Source organism: Tursiops truncatus, chromosome 1 (genome assembly GCF_011762595.2).
Source record: "Tursiops truncatus isolate mTurTru1 chromosome 1, mTurTru1.mat.Y, whole genome shotgun sequence".
NCBI lineage: Eukaryota > Metazoa > Chordata > Mammalia > Artiodactyla > Delphinidae > Tursiops > Tursiops truncatus.
The window spans coordinates 96906677-96924844 of NC_047034.1; the positions used below are offsets into that span (position 1 = coordinate 96906677).

The window sequence follows — 18168 nt, forward strand, 5'->3', positions numbered from 1 at the left end:
TGTAAGTTTTTTCAATAGAGAACTAAGGTCTTTGGTTCATGGTGGTTTGTATGCACATAGAGTTTTGCTATGTGCAGGTTTGGGTGCAAGAACCTTGCATAATGTTACATAATATTTTGAAAATGAAAAGGATAGTCATGTATCTAATCCTGGAAAATTATTTGAGCCTGGTGAGTTGCAACACAACTGCCAATAATTATGTAAAGGCTTAGGAAACAAACAATCCAGAAATATATGACAAAGAAAAAAAAGCATCGAATTATCATAATAGAATTTTATGACTTTTTAATGAGCCGACTGTTTGGGAAGTATTATTTTGGCATAGTTTTAAAATGTCCTGATGGATTTTATTACCCAAAATTATAAAAGAACGGATTTCTTTACATAGATACCACATCTTTGCGGATTGTATCTGTAAGTTTATTGACAATGATGCCAAAGAATTTATTTTGCCTATCCTGTCTAAGTAGAAAGATAAATTTTGGTGATAATGACCAATGACATTGAATTTAGAAAATATTTTTGGTATTTGAGTAAATTGGCATGTTCCTTACAAAAGGGGAAACATTTATGTACTTAATTTTATACCTTCAGGTAAACAAAGTAAATAAATTTTACTGCGAAGATAATTTAAACATTATAATGTAATTGCTTTATTATTTACTAAATTGTCCCAAATTTGATAAATTGAAACTCAAGCCATAAAAGATAAGGCGGGACTTAGCTGTTATGTAACTTTAAAAAATGTGTTTCTGATGGCGATATAGAGATTAATCTGAAAACATTCTGCTTTACTTAAGATTTTCCATGGTATTTAAATGAAGACTGATGGCATTGGATTTTGCTGCTAATTGGCACCTCCAGCTGAGTTAATATCAGTTTGAATGAGCTTAAGAGGCATAATCAAAGGGAGATGACTGCTCTGCTTAATGTTAGTAAGATTAAAAAAAATGCAAAAATAGGGAAAAAATAAAGATTACTAACATTAGCAGAAGGTGATAGACTGAACCCTCTCAAGGGAAACACATCTCCATTTAAAAGATCTCATTATCCAAACACAGCCTTAGAATATATTTTCTTCTTTTATCATATGTCTTATAAACCTGTCGTGCATAAAAATGTAGCCAGTGGTAGACAGCTCAATATGTTAAATAATTTAACACTCCCACTACTTCAGAAAGCAAAGGGAGGAGCTGGAGGGAGTGAAATGGAAGGAACCGTATATATATATATATATATATATATATATATATATATATATATATATATGTATGTATGTAGGAACTATTTTATAGTTTCTAAAATATTTCCATCTTGGTGTATTGTGAATTAACCACAATAAACCAAAAAGTTAAAATGGTGTGTTTTCTTCCTCAGGAATTTATACGTTTGGACTGTTTGCTACAGACATCTTTGTAAATGCTGGACAAGTAGTTACAGGAAATCTGGCTCCACATTTTCTCGCCCTGTGTAAACCCAACTACACGGCACTTGGGTGTCAGCAGTATACGCAGTTCATCAGTGGGGAAGAGGCCTGCACGGGCAACCCGGATCTCATCATGAGAGCAAGGAAAACATTTCCATCCAAAGAAGCGGCTCTCAGTGTCTATGCAGCTATGTATCTGACAGTAAGTAAGAGTTAGAAACCATTCTTAGTTTGTCTTTTTGGTAATTCTCCCAAAGCAGAAATTATTTCTCCCTGCCATAATGGAAGTCACAGTAACAGCTTTCTGCAGGACATTTAATTTATTTTTAATGATAGCTGTTTGTACTGTGAATAAAATTAAGTCAGTTGACTCTCGTGAGATTATGTGTGGGTATTTGGTTGTATTAAAAAATATAGCCATTAGCATTTCCATTTGAGAATATGTTTGTCTTTATTATTAAATAAGGCTTAATGGAAACAAATTTGTCCTATAGCAGTTGCCATAAACTTGTAATAGTGCAATTAAGAGAACTACCCAGGCCTCTTAGCCACCTACTCAAGTTCTAATGTACTCTGGTGAAGGCGGGGAAAGAGGCACTCTTCTTCCAGAAAGTTCTTTTGTTATTGGTAACTATATCATCTTAATATCTCAATGAGTGTTTTAATATTTTCTCATAGAACTAACCAAAATGCCCTTAAAAATCATATATATTTTCTTTATTCTTGAGTATTTGCCATCATTTTAGTGGTAGGAGCCAGGCCCTAAGTGCTGCTATCTTAGGACATTTAGGTGGAAGTAAGTGGTCAAAGCTGAATGCATTAATGACAGGCAGGAGTACAAAGAAGGGCAGCCTTGGCAGGCAGCTCTTGACCCCAGTATTTATATCCATCAGTCTTTCCCTCTATCACCAGAATGTGCCTTGCCAGCTATAAGGTTGAACTCCCAAAAGTGTGCTTTGAAGGCTTTTCCATAGCTACAATAAAAAGTGCAGAAAATTTTTCCTTTCGGAGTTCTCCTGTCCAACAATGCCAATAACTACTTCTGATTTCAGCTCATTGATGAGACCTCAGGACCAATTTGAAACCAAATTTGATAATTTCTGATTACTTGAAAAAACGCAGAATTATTTTTACCTTCAACGAGCTATTTGATTATGGAAATGTTTCTAACGCTCCTGATGCAATCTTGTCAGTTTATCTCTAAAAGAGAGAATATCTGCTGTGACACCTCTACTTGAGATTGGAAATAAAGGTTACTAAAGAAAGGACAGTTTAAGAGAGGAACTATGGCATCATACATAACATTCACGATGGCACGGTAATTTTGGAGGTCATAAGGGTGTGTGCATTTTTTTTGTTGTTGTTTGTTTGTTTTTGCGGTACGCGGGCCTCCCACTGCCGCGGCCTCTGCCACCGCGGAGCACAGTCTCCGGACACACAGGCTCAGCGGCCATGGCTCACGGGCCCAGCTGCTGCGCGGCACGTGGCATCCCCCCGGACCGGGGCACGAACCCGTGTCCCCTGCATCGGCAGGCAGACTCCCAACCACTGCGCCACCAGGGAAGCCCAGGATGTGTGCATTTTAACATTTTAAATAAGTTTTTAATCCAAGCTAATCTACCACTTTTTTTTTAAATTTAATTTTTTAAAAAAATATACAGCAGGTTCTTATTAGTCATCCATTTTATACACATCAGTGTATACATGTCAATCCCAGTCTCCCAATTCATCCCACCACTATGCCCACCCCCCGCCGCTTTCCCCCCTTGGTGTCCATACGTTTGTTCTCTACATCTGTGTCTCTATTTCTGCCCTGCAAACCGGTTCATCTGTACCGTTTTCCTAGGTCCTGCGTTAGTATATGATATTTGTTTTTCTCTTTCTGACTTGCTTCACTCCATATGACAGTCTCTAGATCCATCCACGTCTCTACAAATGACCCACTTTCATTCCTTTTTATGGCTGAGTAATATTCCATTGTACATATATACCACATTGTCTTTATCCATTCGTCTGTTGATGGGCATTTAGGTTGCTTCCATGACCTGGCTATTGTAAATAGTGCTGCAATGAACATTGGGGTGCATATGTCTTTTTGAATTATGGTTTTCTCAGGGTATATGCCCAGTAGTGGGATTGCTGTGTCATATGGTAATTGTATTTTTAGTTTTTTAAGGAACTTCCATACTGTTCTCCATAGTGGCTGGATCAATTTACATTCCCTCCAACAGTGCAAGAGGGTTCCCTTTTCTCCTCACCCTCTCCAGCATTTGTTGTTTGTAGATTTTCTGATGATGCCCATTCTAACCGGTGTGAGGTGATACCTCATTGTAGTTTTGATTGGCACTTCTCTAATAATTATTGATGTTGAGCAGCTTTTCATGTGCTCCTTGGCCATCTGTATGTCCTCTTTGGAGAAATGTCTATTTATGTCTTCTGCCCATTTTTTGATTGGGTTGTTTGTTTTTTTAATATTGAGCTGCATGTGCTGTTTATATGTTTTGGAGATTAATCCTTTGTTGATTCGTTTGCAAATATTTTCTCACATTCTGAGTATTGTCTTTTTGTCTTGTTTATGGTTTCCTTTGCTGTGAAAAAGCTTTTAGGTATCATTAGGTTCCATTTGTTTATTTTTGTTTTTATTTCTATTACTCTAGGAGGTGGATCAAAAAAGATATTGCTGTGATTTATGTCAAAGAGTGTTCTTCCTGTGTTTCCCTCCAAGAGTTTTATAGTGTCTGGTCTTACATTTAGGTCTCTAATCCATTTTCAGTTTATTTTAGTGTATGGTGTGAGGGAGTGTTGTAATTTCATTCTTTTACATGTACCTGTCTAGTTTTCCCAGCACCACTGGGAAAAGAGACCGTCTTTTCTCCGTTGTATATCCTTGCCTCCTTTGTCATAGATTAGTTGACATAGGTGCATGGGTTTATCTCTGCACTTTCTATCCTGTTCCACTGATCTATATTTCTGTTTTTGTGCCAGTACCATATTGTCTTGATTACTGTAGCTTTGTAGTATAGTCTCAAGTCAGGGAGTCTGATTCCTCCACCTCTGTTTTTTCCCTCAGGGCTGCTTTGGCTATTTGGGGTCTTTTGTGTCTCCATACAAATTTTAAGACTTTCTATTCTACTCTGTAAAAAATGCCACTGGTAAGTTCATAGGGATTGAATTGAATGTGTAGATTGCTTTGGGTAGTATAATCATTTTCACAATATTGATTCTTCTAATCCAAGAACATGGTATATCTCTCCATCTGTTGGTATCATCTTTAATTTCTTTCACCAGTGTCTTGTAGTTTTCTGCATACAGGTCATTTGTCTCCCTAGGTAGGTTTGTTCCTAGATATTTTATTATTTTTGTTGCAATGGTAGATGGGAGTGTTTCCTTAATTTCTCATCATTAGTGTATAGAAAAGCAAGATATTTCTGTGTGTTAATTTTGTATCCTGCAACTTTACCAAATTCATCGATTAGCTCTAGTAGTTTTCTGGTGGCATTTTTAGGGTTCTCTATGTATAGTATCATGTCATCTGCAAACAGTGACAGTTTTACTTCTTCTTTTCTAATTTGTATTCCTTTTATTGTTTTTTCTTCTCTGATTGCTGTGGCTAGGACTTCCAAAGCTATGTTGAATAATCGTGGTGAGACATCCTTGTCTTGTTCCTGATCTTAGAGGAAATGCTTCAGTTTTTCACCATTGAGAATGATGTTTGCTGTGGGTTTGTTATATATGGCCTTTATTATGTTGAGGTAGGTTCCCTCTCTGCCCACTTTCTGGAGAGTTATTATCATAAATGGGTGTTGAATTTTGTCAAAATCTTTTTCTGCAACTATTGAGATGATCAGATGGTTTTCATTCTTCAATTTGGTAATATTGTGTATCACATTGATTGATTTGCATATATTGAAGAATCCTTGCATCCCTGGGATAAATCCCACTTGATCATTGTGTATGATCCTTTTAATGTGTTGTTGGATTCTGTTTGCTAGTATTTTGTTGAGGATTTTTGCATCTATATTCATCAGTGATATTGGTCCGTAATTTCATTTTTTTGTAGTATCTTTGTCTGGTTTTGGTATCAGGGTGATGGTGGCATCATAGAATGAGTTTGGGAGTGTTCTTTACTCTGCAATTTTATGGAAGAGTTTGAGAAGGATGGGTGTTAGCTCTTCTCTAAATGTTTAATAGAATTCACCCGTGAAGCCATCTGGTCCTGGACTTTTGTTTCTTGGAAGATTTTTAATCACTGTTTCCGTTTCATTACTTATGATTGGTCTGTTCATATTTTCTATTTCTTCCTGGTTCAGTCTTGGAAGGTTATACCTTTCTAAGAATTTGTCTGTTTCTTCCAGGTTGTCCATTTTATTGGCATAGAGTCGCTTGTAGTAGTCTCAGGGTGGTTTGTATCTCTGCAGTGTGTGTTGTAACTTCTCCTTTTTCATTTCTAATTTTATTGGTTTGAGTCTTCTCCCTCTTTTTCTTAATGCATCTGGCTAATGGTTTCTCAATTTTGTTTATCTTCTCAAAGAACCAGCTTTTAGTTTTATTGATCTTTGCTATTGTTTTCTTTGTTTCTATTTCATTTATTTCTGCTCTGATCTTTATGATTTCTTTCCTTCTGCTAAGTTTGGGTTTTGTTTTTCTTCGTTCTCTAGTTCCTTTAGGTGTAAGGTTAGATTGTTTATTTGAGATTTTTCTTGTTTCTTGAGGTAGGCTTGCATTACTATAAACTTCCCTCTTAGAACTGCTTTTGCTGCATCCCATAGGTTTTGAATCATCATTGTAATTTATCTCTAGGTATTTTTTGATTTCCTCTGATTTCTTCAGTGATCTCTTGGTTATTTAGTAATGTATTGTTTAGCCTCCATGTGTTTGTGTTTTTTAACTTTTTTTCCCTGTAATTGATTTCTAATCTCATTGTGTTGTGGTCAGAAAACACGCTTGATATGATTTGAATTTTCTTAAATTTAGTGTGGTTTGATTTGTGACCCAAGATGTGATCTATCCTGGAGAATGTCCCATGAAGAAAGTATAATCTGCTGTTTTTGGGTGGAATGTCCTATAAATATCAATTAAATCTAGCTGGTCTATTGTGTCATTTATAGCTTGTGTTTCCTTATTAATTTTCTGTTTCGATGATCTGTCCATTGGTGTAAATGAGGTGTTAAAGTCCCCCACTATTATTGTGTTACTATCAATTTCCTCGTTTATAGCTGTTAGCAGTTGCCTTATGTATTGAGGTGCTCCTGTGTTGGGTGCATATATATTTACAATTGTTATATCTTCTTTTTGGATTGATCCCTTGATCATTATGTAGTGTCCTTCCTTGTCTCTTGTAACATTCTTTATTTTAAAGTCTATTTTATCTGATATGAGTATTGCTACTCCAGCTTTCTTTTGATTTCCATTTGCATGGAATATCTTTTTCCATCCCCTCACTTTCAGTCTGTATGTGTCCCTAGGTCTGAAGTGGGTCTCTTGTAGACAGCATATATATGGGTTTAGTTTCTGTATTCATTCAGCCAGCCTGTGTCTTTTTGTTGGAGCATTTAATCCATTCATGTTTAAGGTAATTATCACTATGTATGTTCCTATGACCATTTTCTTAATTGTTCTGAGTTTTTTTGTAGGTCCTATTCTGCTCTTGTGTTTCCCACTTAGAGAAGTTCCTTTAGCATTTGTTGGAGAGCTCATTTGGTGGTGCTGAATTCTCTTAGCTTTTGCTTGTCAGTAAAGCTTTTGATTTCTCCGTCAAATCTGGATGAGATCCTTGCTGGGTAGAGTAATCTTGGTTGTAGGTTTTTCCCTTTCATCACTTTAAATATGTCCTGCCACTCCCTTCTGGCTTGTAGAGTTTCTGCTGAGAAATCAGCTGTTAACCTTATGGGAGTTCCCTTGTTTGTTATTTGTCATTTTTCCCTTGTTGCTTTCAATAATTTTTCTTTCTTTTTAATTTTTGTCAGTTAGATTACTATGTGTCTTGGCATGTTGCTCCTTGGGTTTATCCTGCCTGGGACTCTCTGCGCTTCCTGGACTTGGCTAACTATTTCCTTTCCCGTGTCAAGGAAGTTTTCGTCTATAATCTCTTCAAATATTTTCTGGGGTCCTTTCTCTCTGGCTTCTCCTTCTGGGACCCCTATAATGCAAATGTTGCATTTAATGTTGTCTCAGCGGTCTCTTAGGCTGTCTTCATTTCTTTTTATTCTTTTTTCTTTATTCTGTTCCACAGCAGTGAATTCCACCATTCTGTCTTCCAGGTCACTTATCCGTTCTTCTGCCTCAGTTATTCTGCTATTGATTCCTTCTAGGAATCAATTTCAATTATTGTATTGTTCATCTCTGTTTGTTTGTTCTTTAATTCTTCTAGGTCTTTGTTAAACACTTTTTGTATCTTCTCAATATTTGCCTCCATTCTTTTTCTGAGGTCCTGTATCATCTTCTCTATCATTATTCTGAATTGTTTTTCTGTAAGATTGCCTATCTCCACTTCATTCAGTTGTTTTTCTGAGATCTTATCTTGTTCCTCCATCTGATACATCGCCCTCTGCCTTTTCATTTTGTCTATCTTTCTGTGAATGTGGTTTTTGTTCCACAGGCTGCAGGATTGAGGCTATCTAAGAGGCTTGTGCATGTTTCCTGATGGGAGGGACTGGTGGTGGGTAGAGCTGGCTGTTGCTCTGGTGGGCAGAACTAAGTAAAACTTTAATCTGCTTGTCTGCTGATGGGTGGGGCTGGGTTCCCTCCCTTTTGGTTGTTTGGCCTGAGGCGGCCCAGCACTGGAGCCTATCCTGCTCTTTGGTGGGGCTAATGGCCGACTCTGGGAGGGCTCACGCCAAGGAATACTTCCCAGAACTTCTGCTGCCAGTGTCCTTGTCCTCATGGTGCGACACAGCCAGCCCCCGCCTCTGCAGGATACCCTCTAACACTAGCAGGTAGGTCTGGTTCAGTCTCCTATGGGGTCACTGCTTCTTCTCCTGGGTCCCGATGCACACACTACTTTGTGTGTGCCCTCCAAGAGTGGAGTCTCTGTTTCCCCCAGTCCTGTCGAAGTCCTGCAATCAAATCCCAGTAGCCTTCAAGGTCTGATTCTCTAGGAATTCCTCCTCCCATTGCCGGACCCCCAGGTTGGGAAGCCTGACATGGGGCTCAGAACCTTCACTCCAGTGAGTGGACTTCTGTGGTAAAAGTGTTCTCCAGTTTGTGAGTCACCCACCCAGCAGTTATGGGATTTGATTTTATTGTGACTACACCTCTCCTGCCATCTCATTGTGGCTTCTCCTTTGTCTTTGGATGTGGGTATCTTTTTTGGTGAGTTCCAGTGTCTTCCTGTCGATGACTGTTCAGCAGTTAGTTGTGATTACGGTGCTCTAGCAAGAGGGAGTGAGAGCACGTCCTTCTACTCCGCCATCTTGAACCAATCTCCTCTTTATTACTTTTCACTACCTGGACTTTTAAAAAAATCCCATCAAGAAAATTTTTATAGAGTTAAGGATCAAATCCCATCCTATCCATTTTCTCTTCTGACTTCTGTACAATTTTCCAGTTACAGTTTCCTTCTTACGCTCACTCTGCTCCCAACTGTGTTCCTCTAATTTCTCCTGATTTCCACTACACACTTGAAGGTGTGTAGACTTTATATGAAATCTAAGCTATGCGTATTCTTTCCTATTCACTAAATTGCTTGACTGCGTGTTCCACCTCTCCTAGAATATGGAACATTCAGCCTTAATATGAAGATTTAAAACTTGAGTGAATCAGGAGCCATAAAGTACTTTTCACTCATTGTCATCACATCTAAATCTGATGTTTGTATTTGTATCTGGGTATGAGTTGTAAATGTATCTGCATATACACATGTGATCAAGCCAATGACTTTAGACAAATTTTAGAATACTCTCTGACCCCAAATACTGTGACATGGTTATCTTAGCACTGATATAGATGTTAGATTTTACTGTGTAATCAGGGTGTGCCAATGGTGGTGAATGTGTTAGTATAGTGAGATACTTGGTCTTTTTATTCTGCCAAAATGGTGTGTCTGCTGGCATTTGTTTTAGCAACTTCTTTTTTTTTTTTTTTAGCAACTTACTTAAAGACATTTATTTAAACTGCTTCTGAATTATAAGCCATACTGTTCTAATCTGTAATAAACCTTTGGAGATGTTTTAATAATAATAATTATTATTATTAGCAAACATTTATTGAGCATTTGCTATATGCCAGGCATGAGTGCTTTACTTTTACTAATTTATTTAATACATTACTCGTTCTTATTTATGTGTTTTAAAATTTGTTCTTTATTTATCATTATTATTATTGTAATAACTGATTATTTGTATTAATTTATTGAATCCTCATAACAACTTCATGAAGTATATAATATTATTATGCACATTTTACAGATGAGGACACTCAGAAGGTGAAGTAACTTGCCCGGATCCATAGAACCACACTTTTTCCTGGCTACAATGATTCTAAATGTTCCAGAGAGGGAATCATTAAATCATATTAGCCCTAATGTGTGTGTGGTTAGCTGAGTTCCCTCCTGGTCCTACATAATTTCAGCATACATAAAAGTTAAAACCAAAGGTTCAGATGGTAGATATGTTTAGAGAAAAAAATTAATAACACTCCAGCATTCGGAATTCTTCTATCGTTAAACAGTGATTCAGACTAAAAGTCAGCATTCCTGCTTGTAATTACATTGAAGGGTACCGCTGTCTTTTTAACAATAGATTCTGTTCTCTGCTAACTGCTTTTCTCTCTTCTCCACCACCCCTTTGTGTGTGTAAGTGTGGGCGGCTGCCATGGCAACTCTGAATATAACTCCTACTGCAGATGGAGGGAGTAGTCAGGATTTGCTGTTCTGTTCGAACCTGTACATATATTTCTTCCCAGCTTCACTGGAGACACCTTGGGGAAACTATATAAGAGAAATGTTGGGGTGTTTCAAATTAATACAGTCTCATGAAACACTTGCCAGAATTTTGACATGTAGGTAAATAGGGGAAGACAGCCATATACTCAATATTCTCTGTGGAAATAGGCTTATTTCTATATTTAGGGAGAGAGATTTGTTTAATGTGGTGAAGGTGTTATAAATGTATGTAAACACATAAATAAAAATAAATGAGCCCTAGGAGGAACTATGTGAATAAGAACTGAAGAATATTTTCCTGCTGCTTCTCTTTGTGGATTAGTAAATAAAATTAAGGAACTTGAACTCTCCCTTAGCATCTGACTTTAATTAAGGCTTTGGAGATAATTTGGTCACAGAGTTGTTCTCTTTTGCTTTACTGAGAACTTTCAGTAAAAAAGAAAATCCTATGCCTAGTTTTGCAAATGCTGTCGGTTTCCCAGGAAAAAATTCTAAAGGTTATTTAACCCTCAACCATTACATTTATAATTCAGTGTTAAGTTGCATTAGAATAATATTTAAATTTAGCTGTGTGGTATTCCTTTTCATATAAAATGGATAAAGCTTTTTTTGATTAAAGTCAAATGAACTCCAGAGTTGAGAACGAGACATAATATTTGGTGACTTTCCAGTTAACCTCATAAACCATTGAAAGAAAAAGTCGTAGAATGGTCTCTTTAGGTCACTTCCAATTCTGGCCTTAGATTTTCTGAAAATCTTTTTTTTTTTTTTTGCGGTACGCGGGCCTCTCACTGTTGTGGCCTCTCCCGTTGCAGAGCACAGGCTCCGGACGCGCAGGCCCAGCGGCCACGGCTCGCCCGCCCAGCCGCTCCGCGGTATGTGGAATCTTCCCGGACCGGGGCACGAACCCGCATTCCCTGCATCAGCAGGCGGACTCTCAACCACTGCGCCACCAGGGAAGCCCTGAAAATCTTTTTTAAAAATGGGAAGGGTCAGCTACATTTATTGAATATTAGTCTTTTCCCACTGTCTGTTGCCACGTAACAAACCACCCTTAACCTCAAAACAAGAATTTATTATCCTCAGGACTCCGTAGGCTGACCTGTGGTTTTCTTGGTAGTCAATCCTCTTTGCTTCTCTCGTGGGTGGCATTCAGCTGACCAGTCAGCTGGGGGTGGACTGAGCTGGGACAGCCCCAATAGCTGGGCTCTCTCATTCTCAAGAGGCCTTTCTCACAGGTTGTTTTCCCTGACAGAATCTTAGAGCAGCCTACCAAAAGGGCAGAGGTCCAAGCTGTAAGGCATCCTGAGGCATAGGTTCCAAAACTTGTTCAGCATCCCCATCTCTGTATTCTCTTGATCCAATCACATCACAAGGCCAGCCCAGATTGATGGGGATGGAGAAACAGTCTCCACCTAGAGATGGGAGGCACAGCAAAGTCAGATTATAAAGAGTGAATATGCTGGGAAAGGAGGAATTTGTGGACATTAAACAATTTACTACAGTCTTTTCCCAGAATATTAGTAGAAAGCTCTAAAATATCATTTTCTTCTCTTCTTCCTCCTCGTTGTCGACAGATCATTCGTATCATCCTACTGTCACTTCCCACATGGCCATCTTTTATAATAAGTTCACAAGGTCCCACGTGCAGCAATGACTGCTTGCAGGCTGCCAAGACCAGAGTTAAATAAACACAGCCCACTGGTGTGTCTGCCCCTCCTTTTGTGATGTTTTACCTAATTCTGCACAGGGGCACGAGCAGGGCTTCATTCTGCGGTACAGGAACTTGGCGGAGCATGCCTATTACTTGCAGCAGTTGGCTCCATGAGACTGACTGGTCGGGGACTGTGTTTGGAGAAGAAGGGTTGGGGTGGGTAAAAAGAAAAGCTCTGGGCTGCCTTCGCAAATTGGTCTTCACTGGCTGGTGAGACCTGGCTGCCCTCAGAAAGCCATTCCTCTAAATCTTCTCTGCTCAGGAGTCATTTAACACTGAAATGTGTAAGGTCCCTGTGCTCTAGATTTCAAATGAGCAAATTTTATTCTACTAGATAATATATCAAAAAGTATTTACTGAGCACCCACTCATAATGTGGCTGCTGTGCTATTACTTGACTACCTGTGCCACAACCACTGATATTAGCCGACTGACGGTTCTGCTGTCCGCCTTCAGCTATGTGTTATTGGTAACAGGTGGGGAAGGTACGAAAGGTATCCGCAAAGTACCCATGGGGTTCCAGTATTTTCACTACCATAGACCCCTTTTATAGTTTATCTTTCCCCTCCCCCCCACTCCTCCATGAACTCCATGTCTTTAAGTTTTCTGTTAACACATTAACACTTTTCCTTCTCGCAACTTAGGCCCAGATATTAAACAATGGTCCATAATAATAAAACTATAATATGCTGCTTTGAAACTGCACAATACAGTTATTAAAACTGCACACATACAATTATTAAATAACAAGCAGTAAATGATTAAAGACACATGGATACTCTGCCTCTTCACCTTAATTTTACCTGGCTTCTGTAAGTGACACTTATATCTGGGTATTCGGTGATTGACCTGTGGCTTTGTAGTGGCATCTGGTTTTCTGGTCACATCACAAAAATTCCTGTGCATTCCACAACATATCAGAACCACTCAGCAGCATGAGATCACCAGTGTCGCCAACTGACTTAATATAGTTCCAGCCAAAAGCAAAGAGTTACTGACATTTTACTTAGTGCGTGTGGGCTTATTATGGGTAAATATACTGTTCTGTTAGATTCGTTGAAATATTGAAAAATATGTCGTGGCATTCCATTCATACATCTGGGGTTTCTTAGGTGTTAGCCAACTCCAGCTTGGGGATTGCTGGCGGCACTTGCACATTCTAATTAGGAAAAGGGGACTTACTATCATTGGGCAATATAATATAAGATAGCCAGGGCTGCATTATGACTTTTGTAGGCCCTAGGCACTTACATGTGCCTTCATAGGCCCCTTCTGCCATTGAAACAAAATGACCTCATTACTATAAAAACAAATTTGTAAATAATATACATTCAACATTTTCTTTAATATTCACTTTTTCCTTCTGATTTTAAAAGATATTAAGACAGTTTCATGGGTCCCTAGAAGTATCATGGGCCCTAGAAGTATCACTGTGCCTACAGGAGAAGTTTGTCCTGAGGATGGCACCTAATAAAGCTCTAAGTGAAATATGATTGTTAGTGTAGCAGGTAATGACAGTGGGAGCCACTGAGCGTCCAGGAGGGAAGAGGTCACTTCTGACAAGCACCATGGGGAGAGCTTCAGAAGTCAGTGGTCCTTGGGATGGGTCTTGGAGATGAATATGATTTGAATAGGTAAAGAAGAGGCATTCCAGGTAAGGGGACAGGGAGAGCAAAGGCCAGGAGCAAGAAACAGCAGACACAATTAGGATGGACTAAGGTGCGGAAGCTCACATTAGGAGTATATGGTGTGTGTGTGTGTTGTGGGGGGATTGTGAGGTTTAAGGATTAGCAGGAATAAATAAATCAGAAAGACCTTGTAAACCAATCTGAGGCCATATGCTTGAGTTAATAAGCAATACAGAGTAAAATAACGTTGCAGAAGCAGTTCTTTAGAATGATTTTATTTACTTCAGTTTCATTAAATATATTTTGAGTACTTAGAATGCATCCAGCCTGTACATACTGATATCAACTCCTCCTGAAGTTTAAAATGGCCTGATAGAGAGTAAAGAGGGAGTTAAAAAGGAAAGAAGCTAAAAGCTTAGGGCATATTTTAAGGTTGTCAATCTCAGACATGAAACGATAGGGATTTAGATTCAGCTGGTTTCCTTAAGATTGAAAGCCCTAGTGCTGATGAGACCAGAGTCAGATGATATGAATGTATAGATTCAAGCAGCTGAGGGATCCCTAAGCATTTTCTCTTAGAGCACAGGAATAGGAGTCAGACCTAGACCCAGAGCCAATGCTCTGCTGTGCACCTCAGGGTTTATACGCCACCACCAGCTTACTTAGGTGTTATGGCTAAACGGAGCCAAGTCCCTGGGCCCAAGTTTTGTATTTCATACTGTTTCTGTATTCCATCCTCCTGTTCCCCAGCTTCCATTTGTTAAAAAGTAACTGTCTAGCATCATACTAAGTACTCTCTATGCCTTAATCTTCACAATGGCTGGAATGAGTTTGGCTGTCTTCATTTTAAAGGTAACAAAGCTGAGGATACAAGAGGCTAATTAACGTGATTAAAGGTATTCAGCTAGTTTTTGTTAGAGCTGGTACTGTGACCCAGGTCAGTGTGACTCCAAAGCCAGTATTTGGTCTCTTATATTGCACAACCTCCTGAGATGTGCCCCAGTGAACAGAAGGCAGCTACATTCTGAGTTATCTTCAGAGTCCAGTACCTTACATATAGTAGGTGAAGAAAACTACTTAGTTGATTTTAATTGAAATGTTCCACAATATGAATTAGGAAAGTTGTCAAAAAAGTATGCATTCCATAAGTTCCCGTTTTGTGTCCTATTTTCCAGGCAGCCAGGTAGCTCAAACACTAAAAGTTACACAAATGGTCATTATTACTGGACTTTAATTGTACTTTGATTTTAAGCGAATACGTATTTTATTCTTATGAACCTTAATTTTGAATATCTGTGTTCTGCACATTGTTTGAGATGTTAAAAGAACTTCAATTGCTTTTAAAATGACAATTTCTAAGTTATCTTCAACTTCTTTACAATGTACAATAATTGGCGACATAATAACCTAACTACCACTGGCCATGCTTAATGCTGATTAGGCCTCTGTGGTAGGCAATATTACTTTGATGTTACGGGGCAGAACTGTATTCGTAAGTGTGGAATGTGTCTTCCCAAGGCTCCAGTGTGCTAACCACCTCTTGTTTATCTTGCCTGATAAGAATGATATCTTGGATGTAAGGATCAGTATGGTGGTCTGCGAGATGTTCAGAATGTCCACCTCACTTCAGACTATGATGTGGCAAAGAGTAGGAGAGTTAACATAGCACTGACATAAACTGTGATGTAAGGAGTTGCTCGTTCCATGTGAATGTGAACCGTTTCTCATCCTCTTTCTTGAATGAGATAGAAAAGAACACATTTAACAAATCAATGGTCACCACTACTTGGTTGAAGATTCAGTAGTCTACATTCATTCTCCAGGATCTGTCCAGACCGGTGAATTAAATGGAGACGAGGAGACCTACCACCCCTGCATTCTTAAGATCCTAATCGGTGGCATTAAATCCTCACCATCTTCCCTTTCCTAATGCAATATTATTTTTTATTTATTATCTTGGCAGGACTGGGAGAATATAGTTTCATAAGCTTCCAATTGAATTACCCAATACTCCAGCTGCCCAGGGGAAGATGACCACTAGGTGTGCTCTCAGACCTAGTAAATCCACTGTGAGCCAGACTTTGGCCTGGACTCATTTTTTTTTTTTTTTTTTTTTTTTTTTTTTTTTTTTTTTTGCGGTACGCGGGCCTCTCACTGCTGTGGCCTCTCCCGTTGCGGAGCACAGGCTCCAGACGCGCAGGCTCAGCGGCCATGGCTCACGGGCCCAGCCGCTCCGCGGCATGTGGGATCTTCCCGGACCGGGGCAGGAACCCGTGTCCCCTGCATTGGCAGGCGGACTCTCAACCCCTGCGCCACCAGGGAAGCCCTGGACTCATTTATTTAGTCCCTATGTGACCCTACTCTACCATGAGGCCATGATGATGTTAATTCAGGTGTCCAGGTAACAATGTCCATTGGGATCCTATGTCCAATAGTCCTCAAAATATCTGGATATTCTCTTTTCCCTAGTGTAGTCACCTGAATGAATGGTCGCAGGTCCTTTTGGGGCAGGACTGGGAAAATCATTACAATGTATACTTTCTATAGTTTTGCAGGTCCTTCCCTCTGGAGAACAGCTGCCTCTTCAGTCAATGAGTTTGATTCAGGTCTGATAACTGCACAAAGGAGTAAAAGTTTTTATTGCAGCATCCACTCTCAGCTCTGCATTCTTGCTTTCTTGTGATTATATATTAAGTAGTCTCATTGGCTCCCCATCTGTTTTGCCCCTAGGGAAGACTATGAGCTATAAATCATCTTTGAAACTTGCTGCTGGTCAAGTCTGCTTGGCTGTCACTCAGGCCTTCTGCATTATTATGATAATTGAGACACTCCCTCCCACCCCACCCCTCTTCTGATGGTTAAGCACCCATAATGATAATTGGCTTCTCTTTCTTCAGGCTCCTCATCATCTGCATAGATATCAAGGAACCCAGCTCTGTGATAGGCTCTCCTACCATCAACCCTGGCCTGCACAGGAGAAGCGCCACTGAACTTCTGTATCACGCTGGTGCTCCTCTCACTTAGCACACTCCTGATGCCTCAAGGAATAGCTCCTAGGTCCTCCCATGGTACACAATACTCTGGTGCGCCTTTGAGATCATGTTGTATGTCCATTCCAGCAACACCCACTTCTCTGAGACTTTTCATTTGTTCCCCCACCAACTGCCAAGGCAATTCAGGCATGTCAGCTTCATTAAGAGAAAGGAACCATTTGCTATAGGCTTTCAGGAGCCAGCCCAGCAAGGTGCTTGTACTGTCCCCTGGGGGACAAGAGTGTTAAATCCTACATCCCCAGGGAAAGTGTCCTGGTGTCAACAAACACTCCCTTACCGTGTTTTGGTTTCATCTTCCTTGATAAAGCCCCCTCAAAATTCAGCCCTGTAGGTCTGTCCTGGCTCCAGCCAGCGTGTACTGGCTAATTCTTGCAGCTCTTTGGGGGTGAAATCTATCTGCTTCTCATCAGGTTCATCACATCCTGGGCAACTGAGTCCTAGTTATTTGCCTGGCAGCCAGGAGGGGAGGTGGGGGCAGATCATGAGGGGTCCCCTGGTGCACTGGGGGACAGAGACTTCTCATTCCGCCACAATCATGCGTCCTGGCATGGGTGGACTGGGGGAGTACCAGCACTTTGTAGGTAGAGGTGGGCCACGTCTGAAGGCTCCGAGGGTTTAGAGGAGTCTTGGTGAACCAAAGTCTTCAGGCACATCCAGCCAGATGTCCCCATCCTTTGTGTTAAGGTCTTAGATTTTCCAAACCAGGGTCCTGACCTTGGCACAATAGACCTGCCTTAGCTGAGCACTCAGTCATCTTTGAAGGCCCCCTGACTCTTAGCTAGTAAGTCATAAATTAGGCCTTCAGCTTTTTCTACCCTCACACTGCAGAATAAACAGCCTCTTTCTAAGTTACCAAAGAGGCTCTCTGGCCGACACAGTTTTCATTTGTTTGTTAACTACCCTCAGCTTATCATTTTCTCTCTCTAGGGCACCAACACAACTTAATAAGAGTCAGCCAGTTTTATTATCCCTGAAGGCAGCGTTTCCCCGATTTCTCAACTGGATCATCAACCTGGTTAGCATCTTCCTCCCACCTAGTGTGACCAACTATCAGACTTCAGACTTTCAGTGGTAAAATCGGGAAAGTTTGTGTAAACCAGGATGAATTGGTTACCCTACTCCTACCGGAGCATTCTCCCAAGCCACTACTGATGGCTTTTAGCAATTGCATTGCTATCTGGCAGACTGTCTGTGCCTCACACACCACATAGAATTGGGTCCTTATTTCCGGCCAGGATTTGTTCCCAAACCCTGTCTTACCACCTGCTTTCTTAGACCAGCCCTGGTACCAACTCCATTAGTTAGGATCCTCCAGGAAGTGGACGAGATTTATTGGCAGCTTGGAGGGGAGGCAGTCCTTTCAAAAGTTAGAGGAAAGTAGCAAGGTTGGATAGGGAGAGTCTCAGCCAGTCTTGAGCAGAGGTGGTCCATTAGAAGAGCCCAACATTGGGCATAAATGGCCAAGC

At 40.1% G+C, this 18168-nt stretch overlaps 1 protein-coding gene across 2 annotated transcripts in view; it reads left to right on the forward strand.

Annotated features, from left to right (window-relative positions):
* The window catches only part of PLPPR5 (phospholipid phosphatase related 5), a 131357-nt gene that overhangs the window by 47334 nt on the left and 65855 nt on the right, over window positions 1–18168 (forward strand). For both annotated transcript variants that reach the window (XM_073810569.1, XM_019919187.3), the window contains exon 3: window positions 1378–1628. In XM_073810569.1, coding sequence (XP_073666670.1) covers window positions 1378–1628 — 251 coding nt within the window. The remainder of the gene's footprint in view (window positions 1–1377; window positions 1629–18168) is intronic.